General features: G+C 39.8%; 1 protein-coding gene across 8 annotated transcripts in view; it reads left to right on the top strand.

Moving 5' to 3' along the window:
- The window catches only part of Stxbp4 (syntaxin binding protein 4), a 161,645-nt gene that overhangs the window by 11,402 nt on the left and 123,429 nt on the right, over positions 1 to 26,814 (top strand). For 7 of the 8 annotated variants that reach the window (XR_388390.4, NM_011505.2, XM_006532736.4 and 4 more), the window contains exons 2-8: positions 4,474 to 4,543; positions 4,953 to 5,080; positions 7,420 to 7,552; positions 19,284 to 19,390; positions 19,551 to 19,767; positions 20,704 to 20,782; positions 26,455 to 26,549. Coding sequence is in view for 7 of the 8 variants with exons in the window: in NM_011505.2 (NP_035635.1) it covers positions 5,034 to 5,080; positions 7,420 to 7,552; positions 19,284 to 19,390; positions 19,551 to 19,767; positions 20,704 to 20,782; positions 26,455 to 26,549 (678 nt within the window). In the remaining variant the exon portion in view is untranslated. Of the gene's footprint in view, positions 1 to 4,473; positions 4,544 to 4,952; positions 5,081 to 7,419; positions 7,553 to 19,283; positions 19,391 to 19,550; positions 19,768 to 20,703; positions 20,783 to 26,371; positions 26,550 to 26,814 lie in introns of all 8 variants that reach the window. The other variant, XM_030245750.1, reaches the window with a different exon arrangement.

Raw genomic sequence — 26,814 nt, 5'->3', positions numbered from 1 at the left:
TTAATTTAGTATATAAGTAAATAAGCTAATCAAATGCAAATGACAGGAGTTGATCAAATGTAAGTATTACTCTGTGGATGGAGGTTACAGCTCACATCAGAGGTGGTAGACTGCTTACGAGTGCAATTCAGATATGGAGACCTGTCAGGGGGAAGAAGTCAGGGTTGGTGTGTGTCTTAGTTAAGGCTTTACTGCTGTGAACAGACACCATGACCAAGGCAAGTCTTATAAGAAACAACATTTAATTGGAGCTGGCTTACAGGTTCAGAGGTTCAGTCCATTATCATCAAGGTGGGAGCATGGCAACATCTAGGCTGGCATGGTACAGGCAGAGCTGAGAGTTCTACATCTTCATCCAAAGGCTGCTAGTGGAAGACTGACTCCCAGGCATCTAGGGTGAGAGTATTAAGCCCATCCATACCCACTGTGACACACCTACTCCAACCAGGTCACACCTATTCCAACAAGGCCTCACCTCCAAATGGTGCCACTCCCTGGTATAAGAATATACAAACCATCACAGTGTGTGTGCTACATCCATGCTAAGATGGTTATCAAGTGTTTATAAATAAAACTATTACAGTCCCAAAAGGAAATGTATGAGACTGACTTACTGACCTTGGAGTGGGAAAGGAATTTCTAGTTCATGCTTAAACACAGAAACCATCAAAGATCAGTGAATTTAGCCACATGTTTTTACATAAAAATGTCTATAACCAAAAACAAAGAGAGAAAGATGTATTTTGAGTTTTAGTGCTGACGGAGGCTGTTGAACAGAGAAAAATAATAAATAGAAAAGGGCAAAAGGAGCAGTTCACGTCTTCCTTTCTGTTTCACTGAAACGGGTCTAAAAGCAAAGGGGAAGAAGCAGAAGGCTCTCTAGCTTCCTTAAGATGCGATTCTCATTAAAGGGACTGCAAAAAGATTCAGAAATTAATCATGGTGGCTTCATTTGGAAGAACACTCACCTTTCAGGGGAATAGTTGAGATTTGTCTCAATTTCTTTGTGTCATGCCTGCTAATTTAATCATGGTACTATTTACTCATTTCTGATAAGCTTTTATGCCTACCTATTTTGCTTTTGGGGTTTTATACAGTAAAATATCTCATTTTATAAATTACTGAGATTATAAATGACCACATCTTAATCAAAGATTGTATGCATGATGGGCAAATTTTTTTTATCTAATAAGGTTTGTAGTTATAATTTAATTAAGTTGTATAAGAAGAGATTGATATAAAGTAAAGCCAAGTTTTTTGAAGTAAATTCATCTTATAAAACAAAATGCTTTTCTGTAGTGTTCTAGTTTCTGGTTTTGCTGACATAATCTTTTCTCCCTTCTGACTCAGCAAGCTAGATAAGCAGTGTATCATCATTGAGTGCTTATAATTTTAGTAAAGGAACAAAACGGTGTATTTCTTTGTCATTCTGTCAAAGTAGTAGGGACATGCATGCCATACATGTATGTGTGACTATGTGTATAACATTGCTAGAACCTCTATTGATGAAAGGGCTTGCAAGCTTATATAAGAGAAAGGGGTACAGAGCTAGAAAGCTGGCTCAGTTGGTAAGCCCCAGCACTACATAAGAAGCCTGGTGGGATGACGTCCTTTGCACATCCCATGCTGAGGAGATAGAGGCAGTTCTCTGAGAGACCCTACCTCAAAATCTAAGCTGTGCCAGGCGTGGTGGCACACGCCTTTAATCCCAGCACTTGGGAGGCAGAGGCAGAAGGATTTCTGAGTTCGAAGCCAGCCTGGTCTACAGAGTGAGTTCCAGGACAGCCAAGGCTACGCAGAGAAACCCTGTCTGGAAAAACCAAAAAAAAAAAAAAAATCTAAGCTGTAGAATGACTAAGGGGACACCTGGAGTCAACCTCCCCACAGGCACCTGCATGCACACCCACAAGTGCACACCCACTCAAATGCACGTGCACTCCACATTGAAGAAAACAAAGAGGTAGGAAACCAGCATGGGAGAAGGGCACACATACAGCATAAATTTAACAATCTTGGGTCTGGCTAGGGAGTTAGCTTAGACAGTAAAATGCCTACCACGTTAGCAGGAAGGTCTGAGTGTGGATCTCCGGAATCGATGTAGAAAGCCTAGGGTTGCAGTCCACTCTCACCTTCAGAGCCCTAAAGCTCATTGACCAGAGAGCCTAGCCAAGTTGGTCAGTTTCAGATTTACCAAGACATGCTGTCTCAAGAAAAAAGAAAAAAATTAAAGGAAGAAAACAGGAAAGAAAAGATACCTGACATTAGTCTCCAATTAGATGTACCACATACCTCTGCTCATGTGTTATCCACATGCTCAGAGCCGCATTAACAAGAGCAGCACACACACAGACAAACTTGCAGTTTAGATGAATAGTATTAAACTCATGCTATTGTGCAAAGTTTTAATACTGGCATCTTCATACAAAGAGATGTATTGCTACTGTTAACTTACATCCAGTTTGGGCAGGCTATAGAGTGCAAGTTTTCATGTCTTTATTTCACATCTTGCTAGAGCTTTCTAGGCTTGGGTTTTAATGTTAGGGGAGATAATTTAAGTTATACTTTGCATTTGGCTTGTGAGTAAGTAAAAGAGAAACAGTAATTTGTAAAGCTTTTCTGTGCCTGTTATGCGAAATGAAGTTAACATTGTTAGCCTTGGGGGGCGCTCCTGGAGGAGAAAACATACAGTGGTCCCTGGCTCTACTTATGTTTATTGGTGACTCCAAATTCTGGGCTAGGCTTGCTTCCTCCACACTCCCTCAGCCCTGTGTAGGCCACCGTGAACACTCTCACCTTCCGGTGGCTGTCTGACTGTCTCTGAGGCTACTTTCTGCTTCTTGTTCATCTCTACCCACATCGCGCACTGCCGAGAACATTTAGAGCAGTGAAATAATTTGGGCACTTAAATGTTAATACTCTGAAATAAAATTTATTTTTAAATGCCCGTTTGGCATTATGTGAAATCCATGTGTAGCAGCAACACAAGCTTCCATTCGGATGAGGTCCAGGAAGACTTGAGGCCCTGTGTCCTGTCAGAAAAACCCACCACTAGATGGGGCTCTTAGTCACTTTAGTAACTGGGGGAAAGAAAAGTGCTTGGATTTTCTTTTCGTTTTTCTTTTCACTCCCTTCCTTCACTATCCTTCCTTCTTCCCTTTCTTTCTCATATCGCCCTTTGGGCTAAGTATTGCTATTCCTACATTATTCCCATGATGCCAGGAGGCTAGTTGTCTTCTGAGGCCATGTCACTAGCATATGGCAATATTGTAATTTGAACTTGATACTTTAACCTGGACCTATTACATTCTCCATGATGTAAAATAAAATAAATGCATCTGAAATATTTTACACAGTCTGTGACACATGGAGTCAATAAACAATAGCCAATCTTATTTTATATCTGAGGGTCCTCTCTTGAGGTCTTAGCCTGCCCGTGCACGCATCAGTAAAGCAGTCTGAAGACTTCATGCAAACACTCTCTTAGAATTGAACTTTATGACTGCAGTGCCTCTAGGCTCTCCAAGCTCTTCCTTCAAACCATCATCCCTCCTTTCCTTAGGGGTAGTACTAAGTAACTTTCACGCTGCTGGAGTTCTGCTGATGACAGCGCAGTGACATGGTGGCATCATTTCTCTGGCCCCTCGGGACCAGAGTACCTCCACTGTTCTACTTGCCTGCGACTTCCAGGTTGAGAAGTTGAGCAATGTTGTTAACACTTGGGGAGTATAACTCTTGGCTAAGCTCCCTGAAGACTGATTGTTGCTTCTTTGGCCAAGGTCCTTCCGTTTGTGTAGAGAAGAGGTTTTTATTCTCGGGGAAAGATAGGCTGACGCCCCTGGTTTTAGTTCTCTGACTCTGATTTACAGCAAGCATAAGGTAAAAGGAGCAGTTTGGTAAGGTTCTACTATGTGTACACGCTGATGGAAACATCACTACTACCAAGGGGCCTGTTGTATCAATGAAGCTGAGGCGTAGAGACGCCAAGGGTAATGAATGCCAAGTCTCTGCCGTAGATGCTACAGCCCACGTTCCAGCTGAGGAAGCGAGCACTGTGCATCACGTGGGAGAGCACCATGCCTTTGAGCCTCCTTGCTCAGTTCTTCAGTAAGAGGGCTGCACATAGTGATCCAGATGTGGCTTTCAGCTTCAAAACACTGGCCATTTTCAATCAGTTAGACCTTCTCACTGTTTAAAAAAAACTTAAGACTCACCTGCATTTCTGCTCAAAATGATACTTTGCCCTTAGAATGTCTCTTCTCGCCCTCCCAGGAGTACAGGGGTGTGAGAGCTAAAGGATTACATAGACTAGGCCTTCACGGTGCTAAAGGCATGTTGTTGTGCAGCTTCATTCCTGTTCTCACTCACGGGGAGTGAAGCGCCGCTTGAATGCAGGTTGTGGTAATTAAACAACTCCGTATTAGTCACTGAGGAGTTACAGAAGACATTAAAACCGTGTCTTTTTCCTTTTCCTAGGAAACCAGTGAAATGGAGTAGTATGCACTAGAGCCATACAGAATCTGCAGGAAGACCCTCGGGGGAGTCGGTGAGGCACGACTTTGTTTTCTTCACGTGTATTGTATAATTATTTTTCTGACTGTAAGCTCCGTAGCCTTGAGCCCACAGGAGGCACTTTCCAGTCTTTTGCATCTTTAAAGCTTATTTAGCTCGTGTAAGTTTTAATCACTGCTGTATCCTTCACTTGTACTAGAGAGCACGGGTTTCATATATTCATAGTGATGCAGGGACAGGCCCATCGACCTGTGTAGGGAGCTGCCTTGATGCTTCAGATGTCATCACCAATGTCTAAAATATCATAGCCCATGATAAATGAAATACACCAGTATTAATATATGGGCATGGTTTGTTTATTGCCGAGTATATAATGTCTTTATGTGATGTTGGAACTGTATTGGAATGTTCTAAGACTTGAAAAATGATTTCTATAATTCCAGCCTGAGGATAAAAAGAATATTTAGACTCTCCAAGTTCTTCCTTTACATAGCTGCTAAATCCAAGGAAACTGTGTCGAAAGCATGAGTGATGGTACAGCTTCTGCCCGATCATCCAGCCCACTTGACAGGTAATTTTTAAGGGTAATTTAATATGCTTTGAAATGTGCACGCTATTAGTGAACACTCAGTTTTGTCTTGAAGCTAGGCCTATGGGAGTGTACTGGCTAGTTTTGTGTCAACTTGACACAGCTGGAGTTATCACAGAGAAAGGAGCTTCAGTTGAGGAAATGCCTCCATGAGATCCAACTGTAAGGCATTTTCTCAATTAGTGATCAAGGGGGAAAGGCCCCTTGTGGGTGGGACCATCTCTGGGCTGGTAGTCTTGGGTTTTATAAGAGAGCAGGCTGAGCAAGCCAGAGGAGGCAAGCCAGTAAAGAACATCCCTCCATGGCCTCTGCATCAGCTCCTGCTTTCTGACCTGCTTGAGTTCCAGTCCTGCATCCCTTGGTGATCAACAGCAGTATGGAAATGTAAGCCGAATAAACCCCTTCCTCCCCAACTTGCTTCTTGGTCATGACGTTTGTGCAGGAATAGAAACCCTGACTAAGACAGGGAGTAATACTGAGTAGAGTCAGGTACTACATTGCATTCTTGGCACTCTGGCGAGTCCTGGTGAGACGACTATACCTGTGATAACAACACCCGAGATAATCACCTGTGAAACTCGAGAGACTCTCGGCTCCATTTTCAGGGTTTGAGTGGGCCTTATACTTCCTGCTTTGAGCTGTGGGGACACGGCAACATCATGTGTTGACTGGTCTCTTCACTGCAGAACGGCCAAGAAGCAACTCTCAGTGTCCCATTCATAGCCGTCCCCATAGTGATCTGGTGCCCTGGAGCTAGGCCCTGCCTCTTCAGGTACCACCAGTCACCTCTCAGTAGCCAGGCCTTTTAACACAGGTCTTTGAGGGACACCTCCAAACCATAATATATTGTAAACCAATACACAGAGCAAACTCTGCCTGCATTCTCTTTAAAATTCCTTCTACAAATTGTGCTTCTTTGAAAAATCTGCTGTCATTTTTTTAAATTTATCTAGGATTAGCTTTTTCTGACTAATTATTCCCAAATGTCTTAAAACAGTAAGACTTTCTTTTTCCTATAGTTCTGTGGGTTGACTGAGAAATTCTGGTTGGCAATAGATGTCCTAACAGTGTGTGACACTTCATCTCAGAAGGCCAGGCAGCTGAATTCTACCTCTCCTTTCGTCCTTCAGAAGGCTAACCTGGGCCTTGTCAAACAGTAGCAGAATGGCTCCTAGCAGGCAGCATAAATGTTTTATGAATATCTGTCTTCCTCACATTTGACTTTGCTGGTATCCTGTGAACTAAAGTAATCTAATAGGCAAGTCCAAATTCAGGGAGTAAAGATAATGACTGGTGACTTTTAGAAAGACCCCTACCAAGGAGCATGTAGATAGCAACCAGAGAAACTGGTAAATATTTTGTAAACATATATTAACATATCTCTTGCAAGGTTCAACAGGGAAGGGCTCCTCTAATTCTTGACCTTTCCTGTGCCCTCAGTCTTCCTGTAGATAATCATTGTTAGTCTTTGATCTTTTTTAGTTCTCCCTTTTGCCTAAGAAAATGCATATATATGTGCATATACAGAAATATATAGAGATATGTATGTATGAATGTATGTATGATTTCACATTCCAGAATAGCCTAAAATGAAAGTGTGTGTGTGTGCGTGTGTGTGAAAACAGCTAGAACAGAGGATAATATAAATACTACATTTATTAGCATTTTATGTTTATATCTCTTAGCAGAGGTCTCAGTAAACAATGTGGATGCATGCAGCTGAGACTCATTTCTAACTTTAAGTTTTGTTTGACCAGCGTGCTCAAAACTATAGCTTGTTGGCATACATACCTGTTGTAGAATTATTCCGAGAGTTCCTTTTTGATGGCATTTCTCTCGTGTGCCAGAAATCACAGCTAAAGCAAATGCTTTGTAACAGTAAAATCCTCTCTCTAAATTAAAAGGATAATTTTTGAGATTCACATGGGAGTAAATGTATTTTGCTTTAACTACCTACAGACATGAAGCTGCTTACCTGTATGTTAACACACTTGGTTTTAGAGTCTCTACTATAACCTTCTAAACAACTAAAACCAAACAAATCTCATCACTTATCTGAATCCCTGAATTTACCAAAGCAGCATTAACCTGTCCGTACTCCTAAGACATTAGTGCTGCTGCTGTTACTGATTGTTTATAGAAGTAAAAAAGCTGATAAAAATGTCATTTCACTTCTATGATAGGCTTCAAGTATCCTTGATCGTAGACATTAAACTGTTGGGTTAACTAGGTCTGACAATTTCATTTAATAAATAGCTTATAGAAAACTCTATATACAGATCTCTAGTCTAACCTGTTAGTGCTAATATATTTTATCCTAGGGATCCTGCCTTTCGGGTGATTACAGTTACTAAGGAAACAGGTCTAGGTCTGAAGATCCTAGGCGGAATTAACAGGAATGAAGGACCGCTGGTGTATATTCACGAAGTCATTCCTGGAGGTGACTGTTACAAGGTAAACAACTCCACATGCCCCACCACACCCCCCAAAAGCCAGTAATGACAAAATCCCACCGATGCCAAGATTCGTATTTTCTTCATCAGTAAATTTTTCATATAAGTTTAACGTCCTCAATGAAAGATACAAGGGGACCTTTACCCTCAAGGATGTTTGCCCTAAAAATAAATTCTCCAAGTATGCAGATAACAAGTATGTCTAACTATATGTATAACTCTAACTAAAGGTTGCATATTGCTTAGTTATATGCTGTTGAACTCATCTGTGAAGCAGAGTCCAAAGAAGGTATATCTGCAGACATGTTGCCAATGTACCTGCTGAGTTTGGATCAAGTTGGTTACCTGACCTGGAGAAGAAGGAGGAGGAGGAAGAGAACATAGAGGAGGAGGAGAAAGAAGAGGAGGAGGAGGCGGAGGAGGGAGGAGAGGGAGAAGGAAGAGGAGGAGGGGGAGGGAAAAGAAAGCAAGCAAGCAACAAACGAAACTGTCTCATTTCCTGATCTGCACTAATTCTCACTGACTTGGAGATTCAGCATCTGCATAAGAGCAAGATCTAGAGTTAAGAGCAGACGTGCCTGGCCTCCATTCCTTCGTCTCATCCTTGGTACAGAAAGTGTATGACAGCATCCGGTTCTTTATCTGCTGGACCAAAGTTTAAACAAAACTCCATAGCGCCAATAGACTATGCTATTGGCATTATCATTTCTTTGCAGTTTTATTTATATTAGCCTAGCTATCATGATAAAGGATCTTACAAGCTTATTCTTATCATTATTCCTTGAGGGTGGTTGTTAAATAAATAGTCCCACTTTAACCCTTCTCCCACTGCAGACACCTGAAAACAATTTGTCTTTTCAGTTGGGTTTTTATTTCCTCCCTATGGAAAAAAAAAGTGAGTTTCACCAAAATCATTTTAATGACTGAGCTGTTTCAGGTTTGTTCATCTCACAAGGCTTCTGTGTCAGCTTGACACAATATAATAATCTGAGAGGAGAAAAATGCAAGTGAGAAATTGTCTCTGTAAGATCCAGCTGTAGGAAAGCTAAGGTATTTCCTTAATTACTGTTTGATATATGAAGGTCCAGCCCATTGTGGGTAGGGACACCCTTGGGCTGGTGATCCCATGTTCAGTAAAAAAGCAAGCTGAGCAAGCTGTAAGGAGCAAGCTAGTTAGAAGCGCTCCTCTGTGGCTTCAGCATCAGCTCCTGCCTCCAGGTCCCTTTTCTGTTTGAGTTCTCGCCACCACTGTCTTCAGTGATGGACATTACCCGCAAGTGTGAACGAGTAAGCCCATTCCTCCCCAAGCTACTTTTGAGTGTTTCTTCACAGCAATAGAGACACTGAACATCTCTCCAATACACTTTTTAAGTTCTAAGTTATTAATGGTTTAAGGTATACAATGATAGATATATTTTAGCTATTCAAATTAAGTTATTAGCTAAAAGACAATTTAATGTTAAAGATAAACAAATTGAAGCCCCTCCCACCAATCCTTTTGGTAAGAAGTCGGAGGTTCACTCTCATTTCAGTTTTAAAGCTTAGAGATGTGGGCTGGGAGAAGGGAAGATATGGGGCATTTAGTATAGTTTAAGCTGTTTGCTTGCCTGCTTACTTGTTTGAGACAGAGACTTTAATGTTTTAATCCTGGTGTACCTGGCACTCATTTGTCACCCACACTGGACTCCAACTCATGTCGATTCTCCTAACTCAGCCTCCAAATGTTCACTATTCAAGGCACAGGTCACCATGCCTTGCTGCTTAATATACTTGGGGTAGGGTGCAGGAATAGTTCAAGGTGCCTGAGAAATAATACAGGTCTACCTTTAAAACAAGGAACAATTAATTTATCCTTTTTATTTCCACAAATATTTAAAATTAGACTAATAAATTGAAAGCAGTAATTTTAAATGGCTTTATCTGCAGTAAACCATAGCAAATTAAGAAACTATGTTCATGATATATATGCCTTTTCTTTTTTTAAAAAAATTTTTATTAGATATTTTCTTCATTTACATTTCAAATGCTATCCCAAAAGTCTTCTATACCCTTCCCCCACCCTTCTCCCCTACCCACCCACTCCCACTTCCTGGCCCTGCCGTTCCCCTGTACTGAGGCATATAAAGTTTGCTAGACCAAGGGGCCTCTCTTCCCAGTGATGGCCGACTAGGCCATCTTCTGCTACATATGCAGCTAGAGACACAAGCTCTGGGGGTACTGGTTAGTTCATATTGTTGTTCCACCTATAGGGTAGCAGACCCCTTCAGCTCCTTGGTTACTTTCTCTAGCTCCTCCATTGGGGGCCCTGTGTTCCATCCAATAGCTGACTGTGAGCATCCACTTCTGTATTTGCCAGGCACTGGCATAGCCTCACAGGAGACAGCTGTATCAGGGTCCTTTCAGCAAAATCTTGCTGGCATATGCAATAGTGTCTGCATTTGGTGGCTGATATATACCTTTTCTTGTTAGTTGAGGTGTGCAAAATCCATTCTGATGGATTGTTTTCTTCATTCACCACTAGAGAGCAGTGTGGAGTTATTAATGTTCAGGTCATGTGCAAAAGAAAACCAATTAGACAAAAAGTGTACAAGAATAAATAATCCTTGGCTCCTTATGTTTATTTTAATATTCCTTAAGATGGAATGCTGTGAGTAAACACAGAACAGATGCAATGTTACTGCAACTGGTTTTGATACTAATATGCTACTAGGGACCTTGATTCTGTTTTAAGCTTTCAACCACACTTGGGAGTCAACCACACACAAGATAGATAGATAGATAGATAGATGATAGATAGATAGATAGATAGATAGATAGATAGATAGATAGACAGACACAAGATAGATAGATAGATAGAGAGAGAGAGAGAGAGAGAGAGAGAGAGAGAGAGAGAGATAGATAAGTTGCCCAGGCTGGCAGATGGATCAATTGTTAGTTATTTTCAGAATTTTATGTGTCCTTTAACTTGACTATAATTTATTAAAACTCCTCTCTCTCTCTCTCTGTCTGTGTGTGTGTGTGTGTGTGTGTGTGTGTGTGTGTTTGTACTTGATTTTCTATGTCTTGACTAAATGTGTGTAGTACCTATGGATGCCCGAAGAGGACGACAGGTGTTCTGTAGCAGAATTCTTGTTAGCTCTTGTAGCTATACACTGAGAACAGCCCCACAGGTCCTGAGTAAGGAGAGGCGAGGATCTGAAAGCCCTTTCTCCCGCATGAGCTGGTCTCTGGCAGTCTAGAGCCCTCCGAGGCCGCCTTAAGCCTCTTGCTAACCTCAGCACTCCCTTGATCAGCTCTAACTTCCTGGTACAAATCTCCACTTAGTTCTCCTAGAGGGGTCCTAGGTGCAGCACTTCTGAGGCACAATCTGTGATGCTTAACCTCGCACCTTCCTCTCCTTTCTTCCCAAACAACGGCCTCTTTTCAATGGCTGTTCAGAGTCATGTCCTTCCTCCCATATCATTAAGATGTACCAGTTATCTTAGTATATACTGCTGACCTTTTTACTCTCTGTCTCTTAAACCCATTAATCAGTCAGGCAGCGCGCGCATGCACAAGCTTGTGTGTGTGTGTGTGTGTGTGTGTGTGTCTGTCTGTCTGTCTGTCTGTCTGATATAAGCACATGTGTGTATATTTGCTGGTACAATTACATGTATGTGTACACGAAAATGATGGAGGCCAAGGTTAATGTCAACCATCTTTATTTGTCACTCTCTACCTTAATTTTTGAGACAAAGTCTCTTACTGCTCTTAGATCTGGCTAATTAAGCTAGTCTGGCTAGAGCCCATTGCCTATCTCTGCCTTCCCAGCACTGGAATTGCATACACTTTATTATGTGTGTGATGGGGGTCTGTACTAGGGTTCTCCTGCTTGCAGAAAGGTGGGGTTTTTTTTTTTGGCTGAGCCATCTCTCTAGGCTCTGTCTTTAGGTTGTCATTGGCTTTTGTTGCAACTCTCAGTAGCTTTATCTACTCTTAATGCACCTTGCCTATTTCCTCTCCCACAAAGCTACCTTAGTATTATTAGTAACCTGTACGCCCCTGTGTAGACTGCTTCTGCCTTCAGCTCTTCTTTTCTCTAGCTCTACCCTTACAAGCTTGTCTTCCCTCTTTCTGAAAGAGCCATTCCTTCCTTATCTCGGTCTAGGTATATTGTTTCAGGACCAGTGCCTCCTTCTCATTCTACTGTTCCAGATATCAGTTTATAAAGCAGTTGGCAAAGGACTTGTTTCCTGTCCTCCGGTGCAAGTGCAGATAAGGCCAGGTTTTGTTTTTCCTGTATGTGTGGCTAGTTCTTGTTCCAGTGCTTCCTATCAGCTGACTCGGTGTCTAATGGTGCATCTGTGTCCCTGATCGCTTTAGCTCAGTCTAACCATTGCTCATTGTACCTCTTGATGGCAAAGACTCCATCCGATTTCTTCATCATCGTCATTCCCTTAGTGGGAGTCACTCAGATACTATTAATGAATGGCTTTGCCACAGTCATTCTGTCACAGTTCTCTCCACTATCCACTGCCACCAGCTTCCTTCCAGACCAAGGTTCATCTCCTTAGCCCTGTGTATCAGAGCATTGATAACATTTTAAATTGTTTGAATGATTGTTTTTCTCTCATTGCTAGTAACATAAAGAAGAACGCTTCTGTGTTGATTTGAAGGAACTTTGTGTATTGCATATAGTTGATCCTTAAGACATGTTCAAAATACATAGAAAAGCTCTCTATAGAACATGCACATGTAGCTATGTACTCTGCCTGTTTGCCTGGAAGAGTATATTTCCTCTCCTGCCTCTGAAATTGCAATGGCCCTCTGAGCCACTGCCATAGTATCCTCGGCAGCATTCTTCCTCGCCACATAAAGACATAATCTCATACAGCTATTTGTCATTTTACGTTTGATCGATTGAACAATTTATGTCAAGCTTGTAAGTAAAGACAAAGGTGCCACTGACATAAGTGCCCACGTTAGTAATGGTCACAAACTGGGGAGGGCCATATTTCACTTTCCGATTGTAGCTCCTTGGAGCATATGCTAAACACATTGCTGAACTAGGGTTAAAGCATTTGGATGCATGGGAGGGCAAAGCTTCTGGTAGACAGAGCCCAGTCCCATTGGTGCACACTGAGGGAGCAGTAGCCAAGACAGTTCACGTTGCAATGTCACGCTCTTCTTTGATGTCATTATTGTTTCCATTATGGTATAGCGTGATGATTTCCCAGAGCTCTGTCCTGGACCGCATTCATTTATTAGTGAGCTGTTATATTTTTTGCAGTGTGCAGGGGAAACAACCATGATGCCCTGATCTAGCCAACCATAGGAGTGAGCGAATAGTCTGAGAGTTAGCTGTATTAGTATCAAGATGTCTGGTTTCGAAGAGGGTAGAATTGGGTGTGAGTAAGGGGACAGTAGAAAGTCAGTGCTCTAATACAGGGAAATAACGTATATTTGTTCAGCAAAGATAGCATTTGAGCCTGGCGGTGGGGGTGTGACGGTTATTCTTGTAGAGAAATAGGGTAGATGCTAGCATTGTTGAGTGGCCATGTATAAAATCCTGGAAACATTAGCTGGTTTGGGGACCGTCCTCTGAAAAGCTTGAGGAACTTGTATGCTATAATGGAAGGTAGAATGAAGCTAGAAAAGGGGGGTTGCAGTTAGCTTCGAACAGGCTCGGAAAGCTAAGGCATATACCAAGCATTCCCAGGAGTTGGCTCCATCCAAAATTCTCTAATTCAAGAGCAGAAATTAAACTTTTCTTGTAAGTAGCCTATGGTAAAGGTAAGACTGTTTCACCTTACCACATTCACCACCCTAAATGTGCTTGGCATGTGTTCTCTGATTCTTACAATAAGCTTGTGCTATAAATACCATTACCAACTTTTTCGCTAAGATAATGAATAGAGTCTTATAGTCATTAAGCAATTTTATTATGTCCATACTAATATCAAGAGTTAAAAGAAGCCTACATCTAATTTGTAGATTGGGAAATGACTCCAAATACTCTCAGAAATACTTCCTTTCTAAATTATGAGTTAGTTCCGTCAGGATCAGACTCAATAGATGTTTTCTGATAATACAATAATGCTATTTAAAACTTTATAATATAGTCATAATTGCAATGAACAGCAATGGCAGTTTACAACAGGGGAACTTAAGTGACCAGGAACACATTATTATTTCAACATGTACATCACTGTCAAATGCGAGAGTTCAGACTGAAGTGTAGCATGTGGACATGCTTGGTATTTTACTTGCCATGTGGTACAGCTGCTCTAAAACCTGTGAGGGAGAGGCCACAGCATTCCCTCAAGTCATATCTGCACACCGAGTACATATTAATCCATCTGGGCACAAGTCAAACTTAGAATGCATGACTTTTACCAAGAAAAAAAAAGGCTTTGTTTTCATTCTCATGCTCTGACTTTTAAATGCACTTAGAAATTCATAAGGAGCCGGGCGTGGTGGCGCATGCCTTTAATCCCAGCACTCGGGAGGCAGAGGCAGGCGGATTTCTGAGTTCGAGGCCAGCCTGGTCTACAAAATGAGTTACAGGACAGCCAGGGCTATACAGAAAAACCCTGTCTCGAAAAACTGGAAAAAAAAAATGTGTATGATCAGCTAATATCTTATTCTAAGAGGCAAAGAAAAACACGAACCAGTATAAGTGCATGTTCAAAAGTACAAGTATGTATAAACACTAGAAACCTGGGGCCAGAGGTTTCTCTCCTCCACTCAAACCTTCTGCAAAATGTTCCCTTAACACATACAGGTAACATAAGGTCATGGACAGAGTACAGCTTGGGAAGAGAACACAGGAGGTTTCAGGTTAGTCTAAGTAAGCCCTTTTGCCCATCTGGACTTTCTTAGCCTTTTCCTCTATTCTGGCAATGTTTTTCTGTCAGAACCATGAGCACAGGAATTAGCTCCAGATGTTTATAGCTTAGTTGCTGGTTCCTGGTGAGAGGCCCATGCCCTTCCATCCATTTTTCTTTTCTTTTCTTTTCTTTTTTATTAGGTATTTTCCTCATTTACATTTTCAATGCTATCCCAAAGGTCCCCCATATCCACCCCCCCAATCCCCTACCCACCCACTCCCTCTTTTTGGCCCTGGCGTTCCCCTATACTGGGGCATATAAAGTTTGCAAGTCCAATGGGCCTCTCTTTGCAGTGATGGCCGACTAGGCCATCTTTTGATACATATGCAGCTAAAGACAAGAGCTCCCGGGTACTGGTTAGTTCATATTGTTGTTCCACCTCTAGGGTTGCAGTTCCCTTTAGCTCCTTGGGTAATTTTAAAGATCTAGCTAGTATTTGCAGAGCTCACATTCTAAGCCAGAGTTAGCTGAATGCTAACTAACCTCCGTGTTCTTCCCTGTCCATCCCCTGCCACGAATGCTTCTACCCAGATGCAGTAGAGTTGTCATCTGACCTGTGGCCATCCTTACCAAATGTCCCCTTTCAAGGAAATTTAATTAAATGATACTTTATTTCCAGTAAAGACACCACAAGAAAGGAAAAGTATAGACCAACGGTGGTGGTGCACGCCTTTAATCCCAGCACTCGGGAGGCAGAGGCAGGTGGATTTCTGAGTTCAAGGCCAGCCTGGTCTACAGAGTGAGTTCCAGGATAGCCAGGGCTACACAGAGAAACCCTGTCTCGAAAAACCAAAAGAAGAAAAAAAAAAATTCTCAACAAAGTGCTAGCAAACAAAATTCAGGAATATATAAAGAAAATCACTCATCTTGACCATTTGGGCTTGTTCATGGAATTACAAAGGGTGGTTAGACATATGTAAATTAATAAATGTAGCACAGCATATAAATAAACGTATACACAAAATCACAGAATATTACTATTGATGTTGAGAAGGAATTTGATAAAGTTTAACATGCCTTCATGGTGAAAGTTCTATAGACATTAGAAATAGACTCAGCGTTCCGGCTATGTTTTATACAACACACCTAACCAACACTACAGCAGATGGAGACCAACTGAGCATTTCCTCCACAATCAGGAATGAGATGAGGCTGTCCGCTCACCTCCATGTTCATATAATGCTCAAAAACTTAGCTTTAGCAATTAGAGAAAGACACAAAAGGGGGTAAAATAGTAGAGGAAAATTAGTACTGTTCTTATTTGCAGATGATGTCATGCTGTGTCTAACACCATATAGAATCTCCTAGAAAACTCTTAAGTTCTAATAAACAGTAAGCTGAGGACACAAAATATTAAGAAAAATAGCTCTCATATTTACCAGTAAGGAACTCTCAGAGGAAGAAATTAGGAAAAATGCTTATATTAGCATATGTGTGTGTGTGTGTATATACATGTATATACATATACATATATACACATGCACACATATATATGTGTGTATATGTATAGATATATACACATATGCAATGTCAATATAATATATGTATATGTGTATCACATATACTATATCAAGCACATACATAGATATATATATATGTAATATAGGTATACATGTACAGTCGCTAGGAATTGATCTACATAGAGAAGTTCAAGACTTTTACAGTGAAAACTTCAAGGTTTTTGAAAATGGAGATCAAAGACCATAAATGATGAAAAGACCTTTCATTCTCTTGAATTGGAAGAATTAAGATCATGAATAGCTAGCTATAATGCCAAAATTAATGTATGGATTTCAGTGTGACTCTTCTCAAAATTCGATGTTATTTCCCAGAACAACAACAAAAAAAAAAGCAATTCAAGAATTCATAAACTGTTACTAATAATTATTTTTCATAGTCTAAATTTTTTAGAGTTAATATTAACAATGACATTATTTATTTATTTTTAGAGTAATACTAGTAATTTTGGGTTTGAGACTTACTTCCAATACTAGTTTTAGAGTATAGATTCTAGAATCGATTCCATAGATCCCAGGGTAGGACTGAACTTACTGGGTTCACTGTGGTAGCTTTGTCTTTATGTTGAGGAATGTAGAAATTGCTTTCTTTTTTGTAGTGTGCTTAACATGTATGGAAGGATATTAGAATACATCTAACTCGTGAAATGTAACTGAAAGAACACAGAGCTGTCCAGAATGACTGAATAAATGAGAACTTCCAGCACTCTTGAAACTTTCTGTCTTCTTCCACTTATTACACTCCATTGTACTGATAATAGACTGTGACCAAAATCAAAGAGGGGAAGAAAGGCTCTGTTTTGCTTACAGTACCAGATGACAGTCTATCACTGATGGAAGTCAGGGCAGGAATCTAGAGGCAAGAATAACTGAGTAGGTCTGCTTGCTGACCCACTTTCTGGGTCATTGATTGGCCCTCTTATGCAGCACAGGAAACCTTATAAGGATATAGCACTTCCTACAGTGGACTGGGTCTACAGTAAGGACCAACACAATTCCTCACAGATATGCCTACAAACAAACCTGATACAGATAATTGTTCAATTAAGATTTTGTTAGGTGTTTCTGGGTTGTGTCAGGTTAACAGTTAATTTTAACTAGCATAGCTGCGCTCCCTGAACACACTCTCTCTAGATTTTTACTTATTTTTCTGTAGCTTTCACAGAAGAGGTATTTTAAAACTGAAATCTAGCATATTGTGGATTGTATACCAAGTATCTGGGCATGGTCTTGATATGGTTGTTTTTTCATGAAACACAATGGATCTCCATGAGCTTAATTGTAATGTTTTTACTGTTTGAGGTTCAAATACTATTTAGGAGTCATATACACCCCTGCTCCTCTCTCAAACATCTAGACCCCCCTCACTCCCTCATTGCCAAATTCTTGCCCCTTGCCTTTGTTAATAACACATGGAGCCCAATTTGTGCTGCCCATATACTCATGGGTGTGGAGCCAGCCATCGGACCTTGGTCAACCTACCCTGGGGCCACATACTTAAACAAAACTGACTCTCACTCCCCAGAGGCCCTCAATAGCCAGGTGCTCTTCAGTTAAGGGTGGGGGGCTCGTGCTGGGATGTCGACTGGCTTGATCATTTCCAGATCTTGTGCTGACAGCCATAGCCACTGTAAATGCGTAAGTGCCGTGGCCCTGCCATGTTCAATAGACACTGCTCTATTGCAGTTCTCCCTGGACTCTGGATCCAACATTAGCAATGTGCCTGAGCCATACAGGAGGAGAGTGGTAGAGAAGTCCCATTGTTGCTGAACACTCTACTGACTCAGATTCAATTTTAAGTCAATTTTCCTAAATTTGTAGAGATTATTTCAATATGATCAAAGTAAAAAAGAAAGCTTTTTAACCTTATGTTATATTAGTCAGCCTTCTCTCTACATCAGAACCCTGAGTTAGTCAACAGATGGTCTGTTTAGATTCACACTTTTATGTGTTTCAGTCCTTGCTTGACTGGCCCATTTCTTTTGGCCTAAGGCATCATATTCTAGCGGGATGTGACAAAGTGACAATGTTCCCCTAACATCCAGGAAGCAAAAGAGAAAAGGCAGGCTTCCTTCTTTTAGGTGTGCCCCCAGTATTTCTGGTTCCACCACTCACCCCACCTCTAAAAATCTCAACTGCTTCCAAGTATGCCAAGTGGGGTACCAACCTCCTAGTACACAAACCTTGAAGGACACTCAAAATAAAATCCTTTGCTTTTTTTGTAGGATTGGCAATAATAGTTTCTGTCTTGGTACTTAATATGTAAAAAAAAAAAAGAAAAAGGAAAAAAGAACTTTTGTTTTCAGTTGAATTAAGAGAAAAAAGAAGTGACTGAGATACTGGCCCAACAACCACATTCAATCTTTTTTTTTTTTAAGATTTATTTATTATATGTAAGTACACTGTAGCTGTCTTCAGACACACCAGAAGAGGGCGTCAGATCTCGTTACAGATGGTTGTGAGCCACCATGTGGTTGCTGGGATTTGATCTTCGGAAGAGCAGTCAGGTGCTCTTACCCACTGAGCCATCTCACCAGCCCCCACATTCAATCTTATTATTGATTATGCTGTGTCTATGTATTTGGGAGAGTTATGCACCAGGCCAGGGCTTAACAAAGACAGCCAGTTAAAATAGGTGATTATCAGCATGGCATGCTCGTGACATATGATGCCGTGTGCACAGCCTCATGGCTCGGCCACAGGCAGGGTTGACGAGTCTAGTAAAGAGGGTACCTGATTACTAAGGAAGATTGGGATAAAACCAGTGCAACTGGTTTCTTAACTTTGGTTTTAAAAAGTCAGCGTGCATGTTTGTATGAGTCTGCATGTGTGTGCATGTATGTGTGTGTGTGATTGTGCATGCATGTATGTGTATGTATGTGCATGCATGCATGCCTATACATGTGTCTTTATATCTCCATTAATCAGTTTGGTAGGTGGAGAGAGGCAGAATGCCCCTTCACTAGGATGGATGAGTCTCCTATTCTGAAATATTCAATATGCAGTGAGGGCTTGGCTTGCTTTATCCAAGTCAGAATCTTATCAGACTCATAGAGCTGAGCTTTGAAAACAAGTGCCTTTTTGTATACAGGCCAGTTTCCTATGGTAGGGCAATTCATTATCGTGTATAAACCACACAATTTTGCTTATGTATAATTCTTAACCAGGTATTAATAAAACATTCTGCTTTATTTGAAAAAACATTTGGATTTTCTAATCTTTTTACTCTGTTTATGACATTATTCACAAGATTAGCTGCTTTTATTATGTTAATTTTATTAAAATCTACTTTATTATTATTATTATTATTATTATTTGTAATTTTCTGTTTGGCTTTTGTTTTTAGGATGGACGTTTGAAGCCAGGAGATCAACTTGTCTCAATAAACAAGGAATCTATGATTGGTGTATCATTTGAAGAAGCAAAAAGCATAATTACCAGAGCCAAGTTGAGGTAACGATTCCACCCCTATGATAGGATGAGTCATTTAGCATCTATATCTAAAGGTGGAGACTAGGATATCTTAAAGGTCTCGCTCTCCTAGGAGTACTGTCTTTGCGTTTACTTCACTGTATTTGTCACATATCCACATAGTAATCTCTTTACATCGTAGGTCAGAATCTCCCTGGGAGATAGCATTCATCAGACAAAAGTCTTACTGTGGCCATCCAGGAAATATTTGCTGTCCATCCCCACAAGTGTCAGAAGACTGTGGACCTCAAACCTCAACATTTACTCTTCTTTCCTCTCCCTCTGAAACACTACTTCCAAAGACTTCATCCACTCCCCAGACTCAGGACTCCACTTTCCCTTCTTGTAAAGCAATTCAGGTAATCTTAAATTGTAGTTTATATATTCAGTCGGTAAATCTTTTATGTTTTTTAATGTTGGTTACGTCAATATAGAATTGTAATTTCATTAACAATGCTTATTTTAAGTTCGTATCTCCTTGAAAGACTTTTCCTTTTTAGATTTTTATCATGTAAAACAGATCTTCAAGCTAACGCACTCTTTCTTTAAAAACCTAGAAAACACTAACATAAAACTACATAGTATCATAAAGATACAACTAGACATCATTAATTCTGCAACTGTCTGTTTCTGCCTAATAAAGGATAGGCACTTGTGTGTGTGTGTGTGTGTGTGTGTGTGTGTGTGTGTACACATTCAGACCTTAGTTTCTTCCTTTCATGCTGAGGCTAATGCTGATCATCCTGTCTTTGGATAGTGTCCCCCCTAACCTCGAATGTGTGTCTTATGAAATAGTTCACCTTAGTTGATTCTTAAAAAAATGAGAAATTTATTATATCCAAAGTAATGTATTTGCTTTAAACTGCTACATGGTCCTACTAAGTCACAATTCTAAAGCAGAGTCTAAATTCTTTACATCTGTGTTAGGAATACAAAACAAGAAGCAGGTAGACTTTCATTCAGTAGAATAAGTTTCTTCGGGGTAACTTCTGTTCAAGGTATATGGTGATCAGAGAGACTGTGTTCTGTCAGCCGCTAGACTGGTTCTTTTACAAGGCAAAGGGCACGGCCCTCTGTTCTGTTATCCTTAGACACGGTAGAGCTAGAAGCGTTGTTACTTTCAACTCTGAAATGCTTTCTTTGAAGATGAATATAGCGAATATTAGAAACTTCATATTTTTTGGAATATTGCTTTGATCTTTTTAGCCATTCTATTTATGTTAACACGAGCATCTAGTTTGTACTTTGACCTACTTTAGAAAGTGACAAATCATCTCCCTCATTTTTTTCCACAGACAAAACCTGAACACGATAAAACAGAACATAGTCCAATTACTTCTTTGGACAACAGCCCTGCAGATACATCTAATGCAGGTAAATTCACATTTGATTCCTGGTTTGGCTTTCAACTCCTCTTTTTCAATGAGGAATCAATAATATGACTCAGTAGATCTTAAAGACAGTACATTTTGCCATTTTTCTTTCAATGAATAGAAAAGCAAAATAATTGTATTGTTTGGTGCTTTCGGTTAAATCTTGACTTTTGCCAGAACTTTCTTTGAAAATAGAGTTGGAATCTTAAAAAGTGCTTTATAATAAGTGTCTCTGAAGCTGTACTAGTTAACAAACTGTTTAACCGAGTAAGGAAATCAAGTAACGAATAGTCAAGATAGGATTTGCTGTGTCTTTACTCGAGCACTGGTGGACTATACAAGTACATCTTTGAAAACACAGTACAGATGGAACAGAGCTTAAGAAAAAATGTTTGTCCGTTTGTTTTGAAAGATATTGTATGGGTATAAATTAGAAAGGACATCCATACTACCTTTCATATTATTTTTGAGTTACTCTAAAATGACTTAGTGATTTACAAATAATAAAATCAAATCAAAATGATCTAAGATACACGTAGGATTTTTACCAATCCATAAAGTTCTTATTGACTCAAATATTCAGAATAATAATCCCTCCACTGAAATTGTCTCCAAAAGTTAAAAACAATTTAGAAACTGTATTTAATATAACTAAAAGGCTAACTACATATTCTTAAATAACAATTCGAGTTACAACCCACATGTATTAATTTTGCTAAGAATTACAAAATGAAAAGGGCTGGTTTAGATTAAGTAGCCACTAGAAATGAGCAAGTGGCATAGTTCGTTGATAGAGCATATGCTTACCAGGCATTCAGGCATGAGGCCCTGTATTCAATCCCCAGCACAAAGAAAAAACAACCCAGCCTCAGACTTCACAGCAATTTATGCCGTGTTCATCATATGTTTCATCTGATTGGGGGCAGTAGTTTCCAATGGGTTAGTAATTTTTTAGCCAAAATTATATACCTTTTAATTACTGAAGATTTGGTGATTCTTGGAAATGCTATTAATTAGTATTCCTTTCACATAATTAACATCCAGTCTCTTGATAGAGTGTTTATATTTTAAATTGGCAGCTCATATGGAAAGAAAAAAAAGACATGAATCAAGTGGCCAGTCTAAGATGTGGCATTGGAGTTGCTCCATGATGAAAGTTGAGGTCTTTATTCCTTGATTATGTTGTAAAACATCAGTTATATAATGTGTTTAATACAGTTTCAGTTTTTTAAGCAACCAAACATCCCCTTAGCCACTTATTTAGGATACATTTGCTACATGTTATCCAGTTAGCAGCAAACACAGCACAGCAGGCAGTTAAGAGAGACTTAGGATCTTTCTGTGAGTTATTTAATATTATAGTAAAATAAATCAAGCGGGTAACAGCCTCATTTCTCAAATCAGAAAGCTTGTGAGTACATTTTTCATATGTAAGCACACATGCATGTATTTTAAAATGTGCACAAACAGTATCCAGACATGTACAATGTAGACCAAGGGGAGAGGGAGGGAGGAACTCTATTCCGTGGGAACAGCCTTTGATATGCATGTGGTGCAGGAGAGCACAGAGCAGGCTGGGAGTCTCTAATCCTTCATCCTGTTTTCTTAGCTCAGTAACCCTGAGAAGGTTGCTCCAAGGGGAAGTTACAACTAAAGATCACAGGTACCAAGCCCTTGGCATTATGATTGGTACCTGGCATATGCTCAGCAGTATTTTTATTATTAATCATATTACAGAAATTTAAGCTAGCATGTATTTTTGATAACACTCTGGCACAAGAGCCTTGACTAAAAGCAGAAGTGAGTGCTTCTTCCATGGGAGTCAAGTTTGTGTCCTCCTTCAACCTCCAAAACGAGGGAAGAGTGAAGGACTCAGCGGCATGCAAAGGACAATTCAGAAACATCAGCTTCTCAAAAATGAGACATGCTCTAAATCTTAAAGGAGGCAGGCGGGAAACCATCCTAATTTAAGGAAGTGCCATGGACCAGAGCACAGAGCTTAGATAAGTGACGTGCGAGAGACCCTCTGCAGCAAGTCTGATGCCAGCGTAGATCTGGCAATTGTAAGTAAGGGGACACTTGCACCAGTGATTAGAAGCTAATATGCTTGATTTTGGAATAGGAAAGTAACTATTGAAAGTCATTTATAAATATTAAAATATTAACAATATTTTTCTAGGATAGAAATAACATTAACTCAGCTCCACTTTTTATTTCTACATACATATAGTAGGCAAGATATTACTGGTTGGATTATTATACAGGAAGGGAGGCAGCAAACCCTCACAACTGTCTCTAGATAACTTGCACGTGTTATGATTTTCCCACATTAGCCTATTAAGTATCACCTTCTAGACTCCTTTATTCCGTGTTCACATGCGTTAGTTGTCTCATTAGTGTCACCTGACAAAGGCAATGTAGGGGAGGAGAGATTATTTGGGTTCACAGTTTCAGATGGAACAGTGAGTCTGTTATGTTGGGAAAGACATGGATGAGCAACTATACAACTGTGGGATCCTGTGGCGAAGCTTTCCACATAGTTTCAGTACCAGGTTCCAGATTACAGATTAGACTGAAAAGAGAAGGGAATGTAAACCATCCAAGACCCAGCCCTCCTGGGTCCCCAGGCTCAGTTGTGGGCACATCCCACACACATCCCACAGTTGATGTAACTTCTGTAACCTCCCCCAGTAATACCAGCAGCTGTGGACCTAGTGTTTAAGTTATGAGCCAGTTGGAATAGTTCTCATCGAATCATTGCAGTGTTTACTTTTAAAATGTAAACAAGTTTTAATATTAACTTCAGTTACAATAAACATAAGATGTCTCTACTCTTTCTGAGTTATTTACAAATGTAAAATTGGTTAGATTTTTTTTTCTTTTTTTTTTGGGGGGGGGGGTTCAAGACAGGGTTTCTCTGTATAGCCCTGGCTGTCCTGGAACTCACTCTGTAGACCAGGCTGGCCTCGAACTCAGAAATCCACCTGCCTCTGCCTCCCAAGTGCTGGGACTAAAGGCGTGTGCCACCACCACCCGGCTAATTTTTTGATAGATACTGTCAAATATTTTCTTAAGTAGTACCAAAATAGCAAATATTGAGTGTTACTCTTAACTCTTACACATTAGCGTTAAATTATTGTAAGATATAAGATAGCATTCAAGTGGTAAGATCAGCACTATATATGAATACATTTCATAATTATCTGTCCATGATATAAATTAATCTGAGAACTCAGAATTGTTTACTGAGGCAGTAGGGTGAGTAATATAGGAGTTTATGAGTGAACTATAACTAGATTAAAGCTATTCCTGAGAGACTACGAAATGGCTTTATTCTGTCACTGGTATGACAAGTCTTAATTCCTTTGCACTTAGTCTCTTAAACCTCAAACCGTGCGGATGAGAAAAGTGCCCTCCAAGGCTTCATGGGATTAATTCTACAGTGTTGCTCATACTCTTACAAAGGCTTTCCTTTCTTCTCATTCTCAGAAGAACAGAAATACAGGATCCAAGAATGATAAAGTCTTTTCCCCTAAAAAAAAAAGAGCAAATGGGAGGTTGAGGCAGGGAGGGGGACACTAGCAATTGAGGTAGGGTCTTTATGGCTTTTACTCTGAGCTATCAGCATGAGCTGGTGGTGTGTACACACCTGAACGCCAGCATGTAGAGAAAGGTAAACTGAAGAAAACAAGTGTTGTCAAGGCCCGGTGCTTGCTGGTAAGCGGACGGTTGAGATAGTTTTATGTCACTTCCTTGTTCCTCATCACTGTGTCTCCTTTTTAGTTTTTGTCATTATTTTCCATGACTTTACTGATTTTTACCATTACAGTCTCTGTCAAATGTCAGTTTGAATCTTTCTACTGTGATGAGAATTTAGTGATTAAAAAAAGGGACTCAGAGCAACACTAGTTTCTGGAGTCACCAGAGGCTAGATCCATAACGTTGTCATCGCCTGGCTGTGCCACCTGGGGCAGTTTCTTTACTTTGTCAGGCCCTGGTTCGAGGCACAAAAATAATAACACCAATGTCATTTTTGTTATTATGAAGATTAGTGAAATCAAGTCTAATTAATTCACTATCTTCGTACAGGTAAAATAGAGCTAACTTGTTATTTCTGCTTTTGGCTGTACCAAATTTTTATGCTTAGCAGTAGGAAACAGTAAAAATGTGTGCCTTGGTGTGTGTGCTTGTCATGTGGGTCTACAAACTTCAATTTGATTTCAGTCATTCAGGCCCAGTTAGTGTTGGGCTGAAACCACAGAAAGGGTAGCTTGTGTTCACCTGGTATTAGTGATCCTTAAATGTAGGTCAGCCACCAACTTGAAAATATGTCTCAAGATGAAACCTTGAGGTTGAAAAATAAAGTATCCCTACCTGTCTTTGTTCTCCCATTCCATTTAATCCCATGGTGATCTTTTCTACTACACTGTAAGTTGCTATAGATGTTCTCATAATGCATAAAAGTAGAGGTTTAATGTTTTTTAACCTCATGGACAACAATTAGATGCCATGATAACAAGAGTTTTTCTTGCTATTACCAGAATTGTAAAAACTTTGTCACACTAAGATCAGCCCTTCTTGAGGCTTAATTCCATTTGGAGCTTAAAGTCAGTGGCAATTTCATATATATATATATATATATATATATATATATATATATATATATATATATACTCTCTTAACACCTATAAGCTATATTAAAGGTTTTGCATAGAATGTTGAGGATGTGTTAAAGGTTTAGAGGAAGACTCTTTATTTTCATATGTGCTTCTTATGTTCTTAAGAAAGAGAATGCAAATCATTTTGTACTTAGAGACAGATGCTCTGAGAAATTAAAAAAAAATTAAAACACTGCATAAAGATGTGACATTTCAAAAAGTTTTTTCTCTTCCTCTTGTTTCTATGTAGAACTGGTAAAATACCATTTAAGAGTGTATTTAGAATAGTGACAATTTAGATAGGAAGGATTGACATAAATTGTAGAAATTTGTCTTTAAAACTGTGGCATATTAAATCGTTTCTCAAGGGCTGGCCTCTGGTGGCACCTGATTTCACATTCCTGGAAACGGGAAAAAAAAGCATATCCCCCACACAATTAAGCGCATTGAAAACATACAGAGAGAGGGTGGATTTCCTTTAACTCTTAAAAGTCCATTTTTACTGCTATAAGTTCAGTCCTTCTGTAAAATGGAACAGGATTTTTAGCTCAGAGAGTTACACTGCCACATTGTCCTTTTGTACATAAGTGTTAGAAGTTGCACTTAGAGTTTTTCTAGAACACTTCCACAGTTCTTATAACAGCACTGTCTTTTCCAGTCAACGAAATACCATGGTCTGTGACTGTCCAATATGATTTTACTTGCCTAAACAGAGAGGCTTTTATCTTAGAGTCACCAGGGCACTGTGATGAGGCTCACAATGGCGGGTATCCATCTTTAGGTTAATGTTTCCATGAAACTTCATAATGCAAAATTGACTATGCTGCATATTATATGTTTCAAAGCTCAAGAAAAGCTGCTTTACAGAGGAAAAATTCATAAAAACAAAAGTAAGACCTGCCAACTGTTTAACCAGACTTATTTTTGAACAGCAGGAGCCCAGAACACATCTTGTCAAATGAAAAGTTCTGTTCCAATTAGATCTCCAGTTAATGTGCACCCTGTCGTCTCCTAGACATTGCTCCAGCCTGGACTGATGATGATTCTGGACCACAAGGAAAGATTTCCCTAAATCCTTCTGTTCGCCTTAAGGCAGAGAAACTGGAAATGGTAAATCCCTTAAAAAAAAATCATTTTCTTCACAAGACAGCAGGGAAGAACTGCCTTGTTCTTGGAGAGGAGGACATTGGAGAGTCATTGGTTTCTTGAAGTAGCTTGTTTAATTAAGTGAGTGACAGTTTGGGTTTCAATTATTTAATAACATTTAGATTTAGAAGTTCATAGTACTTCACTAGTATAAAACAAACAAAGTCTTTGGCTCTAAGCTAACATGGAAATGAGTTTCTTTCCCTTTGGCTAGAGTGATAGCTCAGTG

Source organism: Mus musculus, chromosome 11 (assembly GCF_000001635.26).
Source record: "Mus musculus strain C57BL/6J chromosome 11, GRCm38.p6 C57BL/6J".
NCBI lineage: Eukaryota > Metazoa > Chordata > Mammalia > Rodentia > Muridae > Mus > Mus musculus.
This window is presented reverse-complemented; position numbering and strand designations above follow the sequence as displayed.